The sequence below is a fragment of the Panthera onca genome, chromosome C2 (genome assembly GCF_046562875.1).
Source record: "Panthera onca isolate mPanOnc1 chromosome C2, mPanOnc1 haplotype 2, whole genome shotgun sequence".
Taxonomy (NCBI): domain Eukaryota; kingdom Metazoa; phylum Chordata; class Mammalia; order Carnivora; family Felidae; genus Panthera; species Panthera onca.
This window is the reverse complement of record NC_138347.1, coordinates 131,065,933-131,084,667: the sequence shown is the minus strand read 5'-3', so window position 1 is coordinate 131,084,667 and position 18,735 is coordinate 131,065,933. Positions and strand designations below refer to the sequence as shown.

Here is an 18,735-nt window from a genome sequence, read left to right as displayed (position 1 = left end):
TCCCTGCATCGGGGTTCTCATAGTTGAGTTGGAAGATGGAAATTTATAATGTAACAGCATAAGACTATATATAGCACACACAATCAGAGTGTAGAAAGTGCCCAGTAAATAGTTGTGAAATAACTGACGGAATGAAGGAATTCAAAAGAGAAAATAGTTAATTTTGCAAAATAAGTAAGTCTTCACATATTTGCTGCATCATCCCTATGTAAATATAAAGTTAACTATAATGGGTATTGCAGTGAATGGAAACTCCTAAAATGCTACGTGTAAAAGGAAAATAAAATCAAAGGGAGAAATAAAGCAGAGGAGACAGGAAAAAGGGGAGGAAGAGAGGCCCCAAGGAAGCAAGGAGTGGGAAGGGCCCTCTGTGGACCCACCTGGCCGAGCGTGCACTCCATGCCACCCAGGAAGTCGGCCTCCTTCAGCCCGTTATGGTTGCTGCTGATGTCATGAACTTCAAACCGCAGGCGCTGCACCTCTTCAAAGTAAAAGTCCACAGTGAACAGTTTTGAATACACCGGGTTTATGCAGGTGCGAATCACCTCTGTTCTGTCAACCTGCAAGGAGAGAAGAGAAAAAACACGAGGGATTAGGGCTTTTTATTATTACCCTTTAGGTGAAATAATCTTATGGTGATTCTCCTTCTTCCAAAACATAAATGCCCTCCATCAAGTCACCAGAGTGAAGCAGTTTGAAAGCACACAAGGAAGCACCATCAGAGAATGAGCCATGTGTCAAGGAGGGAAATCTTATTAGCATAATCTGAAGCTTTGTATTTAAAGATTAGAGCATGCTATACTGTTGGGTGTAATAAGGCAACAAGATGGATCAATTATTGGTGGCTTCCTGGAGCCTTAGGATGAGAAAGAGTCTGAAGGCACATTTGGGCTCAGGAGGAAAGAAATCTGTAAGAGATCAGTGAAGTCTGATGGGCACAATAATGGCAAATGACCATGCAGGTACCCCATTTTAACTAATCCTACCCTAACATTAGTTTTATAACTCCTGAGTCCTAGAATAATGAAGTGGGAAGGCCATGAGAATGGATATGAAGATGACTGCCTTTGGTCTCAAGTATACCTTTATTGGGTTTATAATGGTTACTCAGTCATTTTAATTCCCTGGGTCTTAGTTTCCTCATCAACAAAGTGAGGATTTGAAGATGAAAAGCCTATTCTTGCTCTAACATTCCGTGAGTTATGATTCCCCTTGCCTTCTGTGATAATAACTCCTTATTTTCCCCTCTCTCCCAGATCTGTATTTGCCACTGTCCACCCTACTCTTGCCCCTGGACGTTGACCTCTATGGGTGGAATTGATTGGGCTCTATTACCCTGTAGGTTCTGCTTTGAGTCATCCAAAGGCAAGACTTGGCAGGAGATCAGAGAGTGGGAGGATAGAGAGGTGCTGGCAGCACACCATGCCTCTGCACACAGAGATTCTGCTAGTAGACTCCCTTCCACAGAGGGAGCTTTTGCAGGGTTCTGGTAACACAATCACCCCTCCCTGTCTTGACCCTTCAGACTAAGGGGTGCTAATGACTTTCTGCTGTTGCTATCCCCAGTGAGCCTCACCGTCCTTAGTTGGCTCCCTTATACTTGCCCATGTCCCTAGAAAGAGTCCCTCTGAAAAGAATTTAACACTTTAGATGAAACTCTCCGGGTATGCTGTTTTTGCTGGTACCCTTACCACTAAGGTTCTTTTCTTTTATGCCCATCACATATAAAAATACCATTTACAATACCATTTATATCCTGGGAAGTCTTAAAGGACCAAATTACAGTTAACCCAAGATCTTACAGTATTTCTCAACTGGAAATATCCATTACTCATATTTTACAGATCAATGGGAGCCTACATGTACTTTCAGCTTTCAAATAGAAACATGGTCTATTGGATACTTCCCAAGTGTCATTCATTAGCACAAATTGGGGAAACCATTTCCTGCACTTTTATTACAGTACAGGGAAATAGTCTCTCAAAGAAAAAAAGTGAAGGGAAGGTTGTGTTTGACTGTATCATGCACATACATGTTATCTGGCAAAGAAAAAATTCAATACTTGCTGCAGCCTCCCTTGACATTCTTGCATTCAGTATTTTGACCCTGGCTCCAGCCCTCCCTCTGGGCCCTGTGTGTGAGAGAGTTGTCCTATAAGGAACATCACCTGCTCTTCTTTTTTTTTCTTTTTTCTTTTTTAACATTTATTTATTTTTGAGACAGAGAGAGACAGAGCATGGACAGGGGAGGGGCAGAGAGAGAGGGAGACACAGAATCTGAAACAGGCTCCAGGCTCTGAGCTGTCAGCACAGAGCCGAATGCGGGGCTCGAACTCACGGACCGTGAGATCATGACCTGAGCCGAAGTCGGCCGCTTAACTGACTGAGCCACCCAGGCGCCCCTCACCTGCTCTTCTTGATGGGATGGACAATCCAGGTTGTGAGAAGGAGAATGTGATTCTGGTCATGTCCCTGTCCAACAGATAGGAAACCAAATCCCAACCTATTGTTGACTAGGCAGACCAATGGTTATTTGACTACTCTGTCTTCTGCTTAAAGCTCAGTTTCTATTTGAGCTGGATTTTAGATTTTTATATAATGTTCATTCTGCAGGACAGGACTGAATATGTCATTGGCTGATTGTATAGGTACAAGGATTTACTGTACTGGCATATTTTTTTTCAGTTGTTAAGAAATCATTGTTTTGAATAATAGTGTAAGTCAGAGGTCACAAACAAGCAGTCTGCAAGTTCAAGCTGACTTGGGAACTATTTTATTAGTCCCATTTAAAATTACTTTTCCCTTGGGGTGCCTGGGTGGCTTAGTTGGTTAAGCATCTGACTTCAGCTCACATCATGATCTCACGGTTCGTGGGTTTGAGCCCTACATCAAGCCCCACATCGAGCCCTGTGCTGACAGTGCAGAACCTGCTTGGGATTCTCTCTCCCTCTCTTTCTGCCCCTCTCCAACTCACACTTCTTTCTCTCTCAAAATAAATAAATAAAAAGCTTTAAAAATATTTTTTATAAAAGTACTATTCCCTTAATTTGGCAACATAAAAGGCAATTACAGATAAAATAGAATAGTCCATAGAAGGGACTATTTTTCTTCTCCCCTCCTCCCCTCCCCCTACCCCCCCCCCCATCTTTGGAAAAAAATCAGAATGTCTGCCACCCTGGAGCCACATTTACATGGCAACAATTGGGGACTGCCTCATTCATATGGGGCACTCACTCTCCAGTTTCCAAGCTATTCTCCCTAAGTGAGTTTCCTTGTCTGAGCCCTAGAGGTGTTTTTGCAATGTCTGGTCCAAATTCACAGAATAATGAGCCATATAAGAATTTTCATTACATTCATGTGGTGCCTTTTGATAGAGAATTTTGAAATAATCCCCAAGAACTAGCTTATAGGTGGATTTGACATCCTCAAGACACAGAAAAGGAATCTTCTCTCCTTGTGGATGGAAGAATAGAGTCCTAGGCAGGTTGAGATGATAAGAGATAGGAGGCTGGAAATTCCACCCAGTTCTAATCTTTGTTCCTCTGCTTTAACCACCCCAGATGGCACAAAGGGCTAATGTGCACTGATCCTGCTGCTTTTCTTCTCACTTCTTGATCTTCATATGGTGATTCCACGTAGATATAAAGTTCATGTTGGCATCAAGACACACACTTCAGACAGTCTATCCAAGGCAAGCTGCCAACATGCAACATGGAATGACTTGTTTTTTTGAGGGAAATGATTGGTTGGAAAGAAACTAAGAAATACACAATTGTATTACCAATACAGATAACTTCCAAAGACAATCTCAGAGCCAGTAAGAATCCTAAAAGCATAGAGGAGCTCAGGAAAAGAAGGAGGATGAGGTAGAGGAAGAGGTTGCAATACTAAATGCATATTTAGAAGATGTTTCAAAACTTTCTCCATTCATAGTCATTAAGGGAGATGCATTACCTTTTCTGGAGACTGAAGTGAGGCTTAATCTGAGCAATAGAGCCTAGGATAGCTCATGTTCCTCATTGAAAGGCATCTAGATCAAGGTGACTGTTTTCCAAAAGACCATCCACTGATTGGTGCTACCAGCTGAGTTAGAATCAACCAGGCAGCCTTTTTTTTTTTTTTTTAAACTCTGGTTCCTATTCTCTACCATTGGTGATTTTGACTAAGCAAGTATAGGGTGGAACCTAGAAATCTGCAGTTTTAAAAGTGTCACAGTCAATTCTGATGTGGTAATATCAGAGTAAGGAAATTACGGAGATGTAGGGTCTATCCCTTGCTCTTGTGTGAGATTTTTTCTGGTCAAGGTTTATTTTAATCTTGCTGGTCCTGTTATCCAGTCTTCAAAAATTCTGCTTATCTCCTTTCCTCCCTAGTTATAACTACTGATATATTCATGTTGCTTTATGATTTGCAGAACATGCTTACATCCAGTTTTTTGATTCTTATAGCAATCATGTGATATAACTTTGTACTATCTCAAAAATGAGAAAAGTCAAGGACAAATACCAGCACATGGTACTGGATGATAGAATGAGCACCTGAAATCATGCCTTTGGACTTCAAAGCCTGGACTATTTTCCTTAATTCAAGTTTCCTCATGAGAATTCCTTGAAAGAAATGAAAAATGTGGCTAGGTTATGGTATGATGGCAATAGAATCAATGATCAAGTACTGCTTTTGCTGAGATGCTCTTTTAAAAATTTCATCTAGGGGTGCCTGGGTGGCTCAGTTGATTGAATGTCCAACACTTGATCTTGGCTCAGGTCATGATCTCACAGTTTGTAGGATCGAGCTTTGCATCAGGCTCTATGCTGAGCATGGAGCCTGCTTGGGGTTCTCTCTCTCCCTCTCTCTCTGCCTCTCTCTCTCTCTCTCACACACACACACACAGAATAAATAAACATTAAAAAAATTTTCATCTAAAACATTTTTCAGTATAACGTTGAAGTGTATAATAGTTAATAGTTATAAAAGGCATGTTGTGTCAAGGTATCTACTTTTTAAAATTTTTTTTAAATTTTCTTTTATTTTTGAGAGATATAGAGCACAAACAGGGGAGGGGCAGAGAGAAAGGGGGACAGAGGATCTGAAGCAGGTTTTGCAGAGAGCAGAGAGCCTGATGTGGGGCTCGAACTCACAAACCATGAGACTGTGACTTGAGTGAAGCTGGACACTTAACTGACTAAGCCACCCAGGCACCCCAAAGGTACTTTAAAAATGTATTACTCAGGTTCAGTTGACATATAATAAATCACATCTATTTAAATTGTGCAATTCAATAAGTTCTGATATATGTACATACTTGTGAAACCATGACCACAATCAAGATAGTGAACATAGCCATTACCCCTTCAAGTGTCCTCATGCCCCTCCATAACTCTTTCCTCCCATCTCTCCCCCTACCCATTCCCAAGAAACTACCCATCTGCTTTCTGTTATGATAGATCAGTTTGTATCCTCGATAAGCTTATATTATAGTATATCGTCTTTTTTGTCTTACTCTTTCATTCAGTATAATTATTCTGAGATTTATTCATTATTATGTATATCAATAGTTCATCTTTTTTATTGCTGAATAATATTCCACTGATGTCCAATTGGATTGTTTTCCAGTTTGGCTATTATACTGCCTTACTTATTCATGTACAAGCATTTGTATGGACATACATTTCTTCTTTTGGGTAAATACATAGTATTGAAATAGGTGTATGTTTAATTTATCTATTTATGTTTTTTTTAACGTTTATTTATTTTTGAGACAGAGAGAGACAGAGCATGAACAGGGGAGGGGCAGAAAGAGAGGGAGACACAGAATCTGAAACAGGCTCCAGGCTCTGAGCTGTCAGCACAGAGCCCGATGTAGGGCTTGAACTCACGGACCGCGAGATCATGACCCGAGCCAAACTCGGACGCTTAACCGACCGAGCCACCCAGGCACCCCGGTGTATGTTTAATTTAAAACATTTTAATAGGTGTGCAGTGGTATCTCATTGTGATGTAAATTTGCACGTTCATAATAACTAATGATCAACATCTTTTTATATGCTTATTTGCCATCTATTTATCCTTCTTAAAATTTTTTAATGTTTATATATCTTTGAGAGAGAGAGAGACAGAGTGTGAGTGAGGGAGGGGCAGAGAGAGGAGAGATACAGAATCTGTAGCAGGCTCCAGGCTCCAAGGTGTCAGCACAGAGTCCGATACAGGGCTCAAACCCATGGACAGTGAGATCATGACCTGAGCCAAAGTTGGACACTTAACCGACTGAGCCACTCAGGAGCCTCTGCCATCTATATATCTTCTTTGATGAAATATCTGTTGAAATCATTTGACAGGCACTCTTTTTTCATCCTTATGAGAACATTATGAAGTAAGTATTGTTATTATCCCCTCTTACCAGGAGGTAGAGAGACTCTATAACTTTCCCAATTTCACACAGCTTGCAAAAGGTAGGATTTGAACCTAGGTAGTCAAGCTCCTGGGTCTGTGTGTTTTACCTTTATGTTATACAGTCATGCAAACTTGAAGTTTTTCCACCTAAACCATGTTGCTCAGAGTAATGCACACTCCAGATGACAAATGTAAAATGTGGAGGTGGTAGGGAAATTCAGTGAGTGACATTGTGGTTGTGCCTCTGCAGATTGGTTTATCCACTGGGCATATTAAAGGTATAATGGGAGCCCTGAATATCATCCATAGGGACTGGATTGTGTAGGGAACAAATGTCATCATGAAATAGTTCAAGACTATGCACAGAATGGCTGTCTGCTCCCTTGGGCTTCCAAGGGCTGGAAAAGAGGTGAGGGATGCGAGGGCTAAGCAATGTGATGATATTAGTGGGGGGAAGGTAAAGCCAGGAGACAAAACTAATGCCAGTCATTGAGTGGTCTAAGGTTTCTGGAGAAGTACAGGCCCTTATCCCAAAGATAAGGGTACTGGTGAAGAAAGGTACTGGTGAAGAAAGACATCATGAGCCAGAGAGAGACGAAGGATTCCTTCCACCCCAACTCTGGCAAGCTTATAATAAATTTTTCCTTCAAACTGATATTCCTTAAATATTTCCTCAATATTTACTTAGTGAGGGTTGGAAGAAAAGAAAGGATTTATTATCTTTTTTTAAACCACATAACTACCAAGGGGATGTATTAAACCACATAAAATTTAGGTAATAAAAATAAATCACTGAGCCATCAGAAATAGTGTTATTCAATTTCAGGATTTCAGCTGCTAGCAGCCGCTGATTTCAAGTGACTGGGTGCAGCACTGGTGGCTTGCCCTATAGCTGCAACAAACACAAAGCATTCAACAGAGATGATAGGATGATGCTGTGAGATGTGGCTTTTATTTTCAGTTTAAGTATATTCTCTAATTTGATAGGACTAGAACTCTTCAACATTTTACTGGTTATATAAAGAGTCACATGTAGAAACTTGAGTTTACTGGTGCCATTTTTTAAGATATGTCTACATTCTGGGGTCGCATCATTCCTGGTTACCGCATGGATGGGGGGTGCCTGCTCATCAGTTTCTAAAACTGAAGATATGCTTGATATCTTACTTATTTGGCAGCTTTTGCTTCCCTCTATCGTAAAATACCAGGCAGAAGCTGACCTCCCACCTGGACACATTCATTTAGCTTAGGGTTTCTCATTGGGGATAATACTCACTTTCCTGGAGGCACTTGGAAATGTGGAGAGGTGTTTGGAGTTGTCACTGAGGGGGTGACATCGCTGGATGCTACCTATCTGACATTGGAGACACGAGTCCTGATCAACGCAGACTTACACATGCCCTAAAGCTAGTGGTGTCCCCTAGTAATCCAACCTTCACCCTCAACTAAAAACACAGAAACTTCTCTGAGGCTCTCTGGTTCTCAGAACCATCTGCATGAATGTAATTGTTAGCCAACAAAGGAATAAATAGTGGGGTCCTCCAGAGAGAAATGCTGGAAGACACCTCCTATTTGAAGCAATCATAAAAATTTTGTGGGAGTAACACCCTTCCCAAAAGCCACCTCCTTAGAGAATCCTTTTGACCCCTGCCCAGTAAATTATTTTATTCGGTCTTGAAGTGGATGGCAAGTTGGGTGATGACCAATGGTGATAATAACTTTTCCACTCAGGCAAAGGAAGGGATGAGGTACAAAAGTGATGCACCTTTATTGTATACCTTCTTATCTTTCCACAGAAGGCACTCTATATGTCATCTTTAGTCTTTACCTTCATTGATTTTGAAACATAATTTTATTTCACAATTTAGCATATTTAAACTAGAGAGGCATGTTATAATTGATGATATGCCATTGTTTAATTGGAAGCATCTTTTCTTAACTGGTGATACATAAAAGTGCTTCATTTTACCACAGATTTATCACTTTACAAATGAATCTGTTAAATATATCATCCTTATTGTGCAGATAATAAAATCAAACTGCATTGGAAAAGCAGTGGCAAAAGCAAGGTTCAAACCCAGTCTGTCTGACTCCAAAATATATGTTCTTTCTTCTGTACCATTTGTTATGGGTTGAATAATACCCCTCAAAATTCATATGTTGAAGTCTTAATCGTCAGTACCTCAGAATGTGACCTTATTTGGAATAGGGTTGTTATAGAAGAAATTTGTTAAATGAGGAGGAGGTCGTACTAGATTAGGGTAAACCCTGATCTAATACAACTGGTCTTTTATAAAAGAATAAATTTGGACACAGACAAACATACATGGAGATATCCTGTGAACATGAAGGAAGAGACTGGAGAATCTAAGCAACATCAAAGGTTGCCAGCAAATCCCCAGGAGCCAGGAGCCAGGCATGGAAAAGATTCTCCCTATTGCCCTCAGGAGGAACAAACTCTGGCAACACTTTGATCTTGGACTTCCAACCTCCCAAACTGTTAGAGAATAAACTTCTGTTGTTTACCCCAATCTGTGGTACTTTGTTACCTAGGAAACAAATACACCATTCTACCTCTCTCAAGAAATATCCATTCTGGCTTTTTTTCACGGATTTATCTCCAAAAAGGCACTCTTCACCCACCACATGGTAAAACCTTCAAATGCTCTAGATTAAACTGAGTAAGTAGTTCAGGATTACAAGCGTCTCTCTCACTACTGATCCATTGAACCCTCCTGGCATCTTAGCCTGGCTATACGCTTAGCCTGGCTCTCATGTAACAGGACCTCTTGTGCTCTTGTGCCAGCTAGGTTCTATTTTGGGGGCCCTGGAGCTGAGCCTGCTAGAGAACTAGAGCTAGACAGTCCTTTGTCACCTGACATAGCTCTAGGCTTGTATTGTTCAGAGTGGACAACACCTTGCCCAGGAGTGTGGCTCAGAAGTAAATAAAATGAGCATCAACCTATAAGCACCTTCGTAGAGGTCTTTAGTGTCACAATGATGGGTTCTGGTTCTTCCTATTCCTTTTTGGCCCTCTCCAGCCCCTCTAGGCTGCTGGCTCCATCCATACAGAGCCAGAGTCAATGCTGACTAAATCAGCATACTGGCAGGGGGCTCAAATATGTCTTCCTGTACTGAATGCCTCTGTGTCCTCTACAGCTATTCCTTTTCCTCAACATGAGTGCCCAGTTTGTGTGGCTTAGTTTCCTGCTTTCTACTCCATGTCTCATTGTCTTGAGCCCCAGCCCACTTAGCTTAAGGGTTTTGTCATTGTACCAGTGCTATACAATAGAAATTTCCATTATGATGGAAATGTTTTAAATTTGCACTGCCCAATATGGTAGCCACCAGCCAGATATGGCTACTGAGCACTTGAAATGTGGCTAGTGGGCCTGAGGAATTGAATTTTAAATTCAATGAGAGTGGAGCCCTCATGAATAGAATTAGTGGCTTTATAAAAGAGATCCTGGAGAGCTCCCTTTCCTCTTCCACCATGTGAGGAGGTAGTGAGAAGCTGGCAGTCTCTGAACCAGAAAGAGGACTCTCACTAGGCAATGAACTTACCAGTACCTTGATCTCAGACTTCCTTGAGCTAAACTTCCTAGCCTCCAGAACTGTGAGAAATAAACTCATATTGTTTATGAGCTACCCATTCTATGGTATGGCTAAACTACCTAGTAGTTTAAAAATCTTAACCAATGTCCACAGTTAAGTTTGAAAACCAGTAATATTATATTACCAACTGTTAAGACTCAGCCCCAAGGTACACAGAGACCAGGAAACAAAGTATTGTGGGATATATTCTGAGTGCCACACCCCAGCTCCTGATTCAGACTTTGTATACTGGTACATTTCTGCTTTTGTGGAAGTGCCATTTTGACTACTGCTCATTTTGCTATAGGACATGAAGACTGAATGAAATAACCACATTATGAGTTGGTTTATTCAGATGTCTTGTCCAACTGAGTACTCCATTAATGGTGTGCTCCCAATTTGTAAAGCAAGAGTTAGTGAGTGTGGTGGTTATTCTCCTTTGCATCTCCAGATCTTTCTGCTCTGCTCTGTGCCCCAAGAAACTGGCCTGCATGGGTTGATTCATTTGGTTTTTTTTCTGCACTCTGCCTCCTTCAGCCAAAGGGATGCGCAAGTAGGAGATCATAAAGTGGGAGGAAAGAGAGGTTGGTATGTTTTGCTTGCCCCCTCCCTGCCTCATGTTGCAATTTTGGCAGTGACTATGTCCCTCCCCCTACAAATCTCCTAGAAATGCTTCCTGAAAGGCTCTAGCTCTCACTGGGTTCTGGTAACACTACTACTTCTGCCTGCCCAGTAAGCCTAGTGGTAGTTTTTCACTACTGCCAGTCTTTGAGCATCTCAGCATCTCTTGCTAATCCCTCTAACTTTGCTGACACAGCTATAAATGTTTCCTTTATAAACATATTTTTTGGCTGAAACTCTGACTGATTCAGGTATGCCCTTAAAAATGGCCCGAGATACCGCAAAACCTGGAAGAGCCTTTCATCCCCCAAGGGGAGATGGAATTTTGTCCAGTCTGGTGGCTCATGATGAATGAATTCTATGATCTTTTAGGACCTCGAAAAGTGGTAATCCATATGGGATTCATGTGGTAACTTCTTCTTTAGCCACAATATTGTATTCCCCAATCATGTTCAACAATGGATCATAAAGGACATTTATTGAGAACTTAGTATGCACCAGGCATTGTCCTAACCCCTTCACATATATTATTCCACTTAGTCACCCCAACAACCACATATTACCACTACCACTATTTTACATATGAGGAAACTTAGGGTAAAGAAGTTAACTTGCCCAAAGTCACCAGCTATTAAATGATAGAGCCACTTGGGATTTCCCCTAAACCTTTTTCCTGGCACATGGCATCTCTCTTAAAGAGAACACATCTATTTAGGTACCCTCTGACTACAGTGATTTTAAGTAGTACCCTTCCCAACACTCAATACTCCAAATGCTCTTTGAGAAGAAAACAATCTTTAACACCTTCAGCTGGGTGACAGACCCTAAAGTCTTTTTAGTGTGACTGTTGAGTATCCAGTGCACCTTTCTCAGTCTTCAAACTTTCTCTTCTCCCTTCTTCTGTATTTTATTCTTCAGGTTTCCTTCACTTAGCTAGAGCCCTTTTAGAATAACTCAGGAGAAAACTGAATGCTCTAAGCCAAGAGGACATAAGAAGATTCTATAACAGGGGTGCTGGGGTGGCTCAGTCGGTTAAGCATCCAACTCTTGATTTTGGCTCAGGTCATGATCAGTTCGTTGGTTTGAGCCCTGCATCGGGCTCCATGCTGACAGTGCAGAGCCAGTTCAAGATTCTCTCTCTCTCTGGATCTCTGCCCCTCCCCCATCAAAATTAATTAATTAAAAAAAGATTCTGTAACATAAATGGTGTTTTTCTTTTTTTTTTTTTTTGACGTTTATTTATTTATTTATTTATTTATTTATTTTTTTGAGACAGAGACAGAGCATGAACGGAGGTGGGGCAGAGAGACAGGGAGACACAGAATCGGAAGCAGGCTCCAGGCTCCGAGCCATCAGCCCAGAGCCGGACCTGGGGCTCTAACTCATGGACCGCGAGATTGTGACCTGAGCTGAAGTCGGACACTTAACTGACTGAGCCACCCAGGCACCCCATAAATGGTGTTTTTCAATCCTAAATCAGTTGTCTTCTACCTCCCACTCCAGCTGTAAGCTGGCACATAAATATCAAGCAATCAGAAACTGCCTCACAAAATTCACTCCTGCCTTCTAAAAGCAGGCAGCGCCTGCAGGATTGGGAGTGGGAAGGTGTTGGATTGCAGGTCACTCCAAATTGTGGCCAATGTCAGATCCTCCTCATCCAGGAGCTTGGAGGCTAATCCCACACAAGTGCAAAGCAATTTGCACTTCACTCAGATGTTGCTTATTAACAGGATGTTCCCACCTTCTCATCTCTCTGTCACAGCTGTGGAGTCCTCTGGAAAGGTCGTCCAAGGCTGGAGAGCCTTAGTTTTCTTATTAATTGATGTTTGAAATAGTGAAAAGAAACTCATCTACAGGGTGCTGTGTACGTATCCCAAGTCCAACATGCTCACCAGCCAGCACACTGTGAAGGTGGACTCGCCAAGGTGTGCCTCTGCCTTCCTCATAATAGCTGTCCACGTGCACGGATGAAGCAATAAGAAGTTGTCCATAGCTTGGGGTCAGCCCCCTGGGTCCCAATTCCTTCTTCCCCAACTCCTTTAGAATTACCAATATCCATTCTGCTTGTAAGTCAATTCCCAATTGTCCAAGTTGTGAATCAGTCACGTGATCCAAGTGGCCCTTCTCCAAATACCACTGGGTAGTGAGAGCACATCAACCTTATGCCCACAGCATTCCTTTATTAATGGAGGGGTGCTTACCTCTTCTTGACACTTTGCTTTTCTCATGAGGTATATGCCGCTGATAGCAGTTATCTCAGATCTTTGATTCTTAGTTCATCAAGTATAAAAATGGCAGCACCTTTTATCCTGCTCTTAGTTCAGAGTGATTGTTGGGAATGTGGTGTTACAAAGGTACCTGAGGCTATTTCTGTATTTAGTGGGACTATTGATCACTTAGCAATGTCTTCCCTGGGTGTAGGAGGAGGTAGGAGTGGCTAATGTGTTACACGTATGTCATTCCTCTTCTACTCCAGTGATTCAACGTTTAGCAGAGGAAACAGAGGCCCATAGGTCTTAAAACGACATTCCCCAATTCAGGAAGCAATTGAGATGTGGATCCAGCTAGATTCCCTGACTCCTGGTACACTGCTCCATCTCACCACATCAAACCTCTTATTCCATGACTTCCTGAATAGCTATACAACTTATAGGATCCAGGGCCTGGTGTTTTAGAAATCACAATTTAACACACAAAAAACCACATATACACATCTAGCCTTTTTTGTTGGTTTTATCAATAAGAACAAATCCCCCACAACATCTAAGACAAAATTCTGGAAAACAAATCCTCTGAAGGGGGCAACACTATGGAACTAGGCCACACCAAGAAATGGGCTAGCAGGTGGCTCCCTACACAAGCATCAGTCAAAGAGGTCCTGGAACCAAGCCAGATGTGACTGGTCAGCTAAGAGAATGGTGCATGATCAGACATCACTGAATGTCCTTTGAATTGGGTGATTAATGCTTTCGAGCAGCATTCTGGAACATGCACTGTAGCACACTAGCTCTGAAAGCAGCTCCTGGAAGTAAAGCACTCTGTAGTCAAACGAGTTTTGAAAGCCCACCCTACTAACCCTTTTTCTTAGAAAGCCATCAAGAGGGATTTATATTAAAGGTTTTTGAGTTCTGCAGCAAAGAAATGTGTTAACTTTTCTAGTATTTTTCAAACTTTTTAAACCCTCCTTTTCTTTTCAGAGATACATATGTTAACACCCAACAACATATATTTTAAAGAGCTTTCCTTAAAGTGTTATGAAAATAGGTAGAGTAGTAGAGAGAAATGAGTTTCTTCTCAGCCTCAGGTGGATTCTAATATGTGCCACAGGCCCCTGACCCTCTCTCCACAGTCAATTTAGACCACGCAGCTTTGTTTAGCCCTATGTCGCAGGCCCTGCTGAGTGACACATCTGGGGTGTTGCCCATTTGCTAGTCAGTGGCTATATACCTGGATTTTCTTTTCACTGAAACCCAACAACCAGCACGCACTCCTTCTGCCCCATATATATATATGCCCCATATATATATATGCCCCATATATATATATATATATATATATATATATATATATATATATATCTGCCCCATATATATATGTATATATATACATATGTATATGTATATATATATATACATATATATATATAAAGCAATATATATACATATATATATACACATACATATATGTATGTATATATATTGCTTTATATATATATATATATGTATATATATTGCTTTACTACTTTCTAAAAGATTTCTTCTTGAAGGCAAAGAATTTCCAATATTTTACTCTATTTGTTAATTTATTTTTTAATTTTTTAAAATGTTTTATTTTATTTTTGAGACAGGGAGAGACAGAGCATGAACAGGGGAGGGTCAGAGAGAGGGAGACACAGAATCTGAAACAGGCTCCAGGCTCTGAACTGTCAGCACAGAGCCTGATGCGGGGCTTGAACCCACGGACCACGAGATCATGACCTGAGCCGAAGTGGGCCGCTCAACCGACTGAGCCACCCAGGCGCCCCCTATTTGTTAATTTAAAAGTTGAAGCTGCTCACACAGGGTTGAGAGAAAGCATGGTAGGATGGATACCCAACATTTTAGAAGCACATCCTCTTTGTTTAATCCTGATCATCTGGGACTTAAGTCCCCCATCAGTAGGCTGAATACTAGAATGTGCTAGACTAATACGATGACAGCTCCCTCTCCACCCAGAAGATTCAACTATTCCATATACTACAAAGCTCTCCAAATGCATATTTTCCCCCTCCTATTCCTGTTTCTTTCCTTGTAAACATCAGAGAGAGAGAGAGAGTTTTTGATAAATGAAAAGGATTGGTAATCAGAAAATTAATCTCAATGGATTTTCAATTCACTGCCAACCACTCAGGTAGACTGATTCTTTGTGGCAAGTACTCTAAGGCTGTCACAAGATAATGTCTTTATTAGAAGAGGTAAAAATCCTTCTCTGTCTTTCTTTTTTTCCCTTTCCATTCTTAAACTTCAACTTCCCCTCTATTTACATACACATGTACATACAGCACACAATGCTTCTTTTATGGAGCATATGTCTCTTTTAGAAGTGTCTTCCACTGATGCGGTGACATCACTCTTACTCATTTGTCAGTCATCCTGTCATACTGAAGAGCTTCACCTTGGGGTGCTTCACTAGATATAAGCACTATTAGTGAGTAGAGCCAAATCTCTAAGTGATGAACTTGCCCATCACGCTATCATCACCATCAGCATCATTAAAATGATCATCCATAACCAATAGTTATTACAGGCCCAATTTTATAAGCAGGGGGTTGGGCACTCTCATGATTATAAAAAAGTAGCAAATCAGTAATATCTGGGGTGCTTTGACAGTTTACCATGGGGTCTGTGCTAAGTTCCTAATGCTCACTCTCTCCTTGAAGCTATACAATAGCCCTTCTATGTTGGCTCTTTGCGCAACAGGTGAGAAGCTTCAGGAAATGTAATCCAAAATATTGCTTTCTTGTAGCCACATCAGGGATATCAGTGCCTAACCTTGGCCCCCTGAAAGATAGTGTTTTCACTTCAAATACAAAGTGTACTCATTCACTCAGTGAAGATTTAATGAATGCATGTGATTTTTACAGCACTGAGCTAGGTCCTAGGGGTTCAGCCTTAAACTAAATACATTATCATTCAACCCAGAGCATGGAGTCCAGTTTATAACATAGATGTCCTACTCAAGGTCCCATTTATTCCGTGGTAAGCCTTGAGTACACAGGAAGGACATTCTGTGTAGTGGTGGCTATTGGCAACACTGTGGTGCCCTGCAGGGGAGACATTGCTGCTCACAGAAAGAAAGACAGAAAACAAATTCTCGTAAGTGACATCTTTAGATGTACAACATGTGTAACGAATTCGAGTGGCTCTTCATCAGTTCTGCAAGCCCATTATGCACATTTTATCTGATTTGGAAGCTGTTTTGGGAGCAGGGCTAAATGCTTTTTGTATTTGTATGGCAAGACATCAGGCTTTCAGGAATTAACAGGCCGAGGCCAAAATGAAGCAGATTTTGGTTCCATACAGAGAAGACCTTTCTTACAATCAGAAAAACCTGAAGAAGGAATAAGATACCACTTAGCAGGAATGAAGAAGAGGAAATTTAAATAAGAGATGCAGGAAGGGATGAGGAATAGACTAACTCTTTTTTTTTTTATGTTTATTTATTTTTGAGAGAGAGAGAGAGAGAGAGAGAGAGAGAGAGAGAGAGAGAGAGAGACAGAGACAGAGTGCGAGCAGGGGAGGGACAGAGAGAGAGACAGAGACAGAGAATCCAAAGCTGGCTCCCAGCTCTGAGCTGTCAGCACAGAGCCTGACGCAGGGCTCAAACCCACAAGCCATGAGATCATTACCTGAGCCAAAGTCCGTTACTTAACTGACTGAGGCACCAAGCGACCCATGGAACGGACTAATTTTTAAGGTTTATTCTAACTCTGGGATTCTAATTCTATGCCTGAATCCAAATAAGATTTTTTTTTAACTGGCTTTGGTGGCCAGAGAATGGACAGTTTTTAATTACTTAGAGAATAAGCTTAGTGGTTATAGATTGTTCATGGTTCATTTCCAGCTTGCTGGCTTTTCTTGATCCAATGTGAGGTCTATTTTTCTTGGCCTAGTACATATGCACAAACATAGGCAAAACAGAATGAATGTATTAATTATGACTTTTTACTTTCTATATTTTTCATGCTTTCATATTTCAAGGCCCTGCTGACCATGGAGGGTCTGGTCTGTCCCTGTCAGGGCTGGCTAATTCTTAGAGACAGTAAAGAAACCTGGATCATGACCTTCATATGCAAACCAATGAATTCACAGCCCATACCCCCAGTGACCTCCTTTGCCCAGCTCTTATGCTCTGGGCCATGATTTCTATCCCAATCAGCCCAGGGACAGGTAACAGACTGCTAGGGTTAGCCCCTATTCTATGGAGCTCACTGAAATTATTCAAACTAGCTAATCCTTAATCTGTACCCTCCCTGCCTTGCTCATTCTTTTTTTTTTTTTTTTTTTAGCCTTTAAAATTTTTTTTTTAATTTACATCCAAATTACTTAGCATATAGTACAACAATGATTTCAGGAGTAGATTCCTTAATTCCCCTTACCTATTTAGCCCATCCCCCCTCCCACAACCCCTCCAGTAACCCTCAGTTTGTTCTCCATATTTATGAGTCTCTTGTGTTTTGTCCCCCTCCCTGATTTTATATTATTTTTGCTTCCCTTCCCTTATGTTCATCTGTTTTGTCTCTTAAAGTCTTCATATGAGTGAAGTCATATGATTTTTGTCTTTCTCTGACTGAATAATTTCACTTGGCATAATACCCTCCAGTTCCATCCACATAGTTGCAAATGGCGAGATTTCATTGTTTTTGATTGCTGAGTAATACTCCATTGTATATATATACTACATCTTCTTTATCCATTCATCCATCGATGGACATTTGGGTTCTTTCCATTCTTTTTGTTGGTATGTTGCTATTGTTGATAGTGCTGCAATAAACATTGGGGTGCATGTGCCCATTCAAAACAGCATACCTGTATCCCTTGGATAAATACCTAGTAGTGCAGTTGCTGGGTCATAGGGTAGTTCTATTTTTAGTTTTTTGAGGAACCTCCATACTGTTTTCCAGAGTGGCTGTACCAGCTTGCATTCCCACCAGCAATGCAAAAGAGATCCTTTTTCTCCGCATCCTCACCAACATCTGTTGTTGCCTGAGTTGTTAATGTCAGCCATTCTGACAGGTGTAAGGTGGTATCTCATTGTGGTTTTGATTTATATTTCCCTGATGATGAGTGATGTGGAGCATTTTTTCAAGTGTCGGTTGGCCATCTGGATGTCTTCTTTGGAGAAGTGTCTATTCATGTCTTTTGCCCATTTCTTTATGGGATTCTTTGTGTTTTGGGTGTTGAGTTTGATAAGTTCTTTGTAGATTTTGGATACTAACCCTTTATCTGATATGTCATTTGCAAATATCTTATTCCATTCTGTTAGTTGCCTTTTAGTTTTGCTGACTGTTTCCTTCGCTGTGCAGAAGCTTTTTATTTTGATGAGGTCTCAGTAGTTCATTTTTGCTTTTGTTTCCCTTGCCTCTGGAGACGTGTTGAGTAAGAAGTTGCTGCGGCCAAGATCAAAGAGGGTTTTGTCTGCTTTCTCCTCGAGGCTTGTGATGGCTTCCTGTCTTACATTTAGGTCTTTTATCCATTTTGAGTTTATTTTTGTGTTTGGTGTAAGAAAGGGGTCCAGGTTCATTTTTCTGCATGTCACTGTCCAGTTTTCCCAGCACCACTTGCTGAAATGACTGTCTTTATTCCATTGGATATTCTGTCCTGCTTTGTCAAAGATTAGTTGGCCATACATTTGTGGGCCCATTTCTGGGTTCTCTATTCTGTTCCATTGATCTGAGTGTCTGTTCTTGTGCCAGTACCATACTGTCTTGATGATTACAGCTTTGTAGTACAGCTTGAAGTTTGGGATTATGATGCCTCCTGCTTTGGTTTTCTTTTTCAAGATCGCTTTGGCTATTTGGGGTCTTTTCTGATTCCATACAAATTTCAGGATTATCTATTCTAGCTCTGTGAAGAATGCTGGTGTTATTTTG

General features: G+C 41.0%; 1 protein-coding gene across 2 annotated transcripts in view; it reads right to left on the bottom strand.

Annotated features, from left to right (window-relative positions):
* CPNE4 (copine 4) overlaps positions 1 to 18,735 on the bottom strand; it is a 493,123-nt gene that overhangs the window by 164,242 nt on the left and 310,146 nt on the right. For both annotated transcript variants that reach the window (XM_078432340.2, XM_060638666.3), the window contains exon 3: positions 381 to 560. In XM_078432340.2, coding sequence (XP_078288466.1) covers positions 381 to 560 — 180 coding nt within the window. The remainder of the gene's footprint in view (positions 1 to 380; positions 561 to 18,735) is intronic.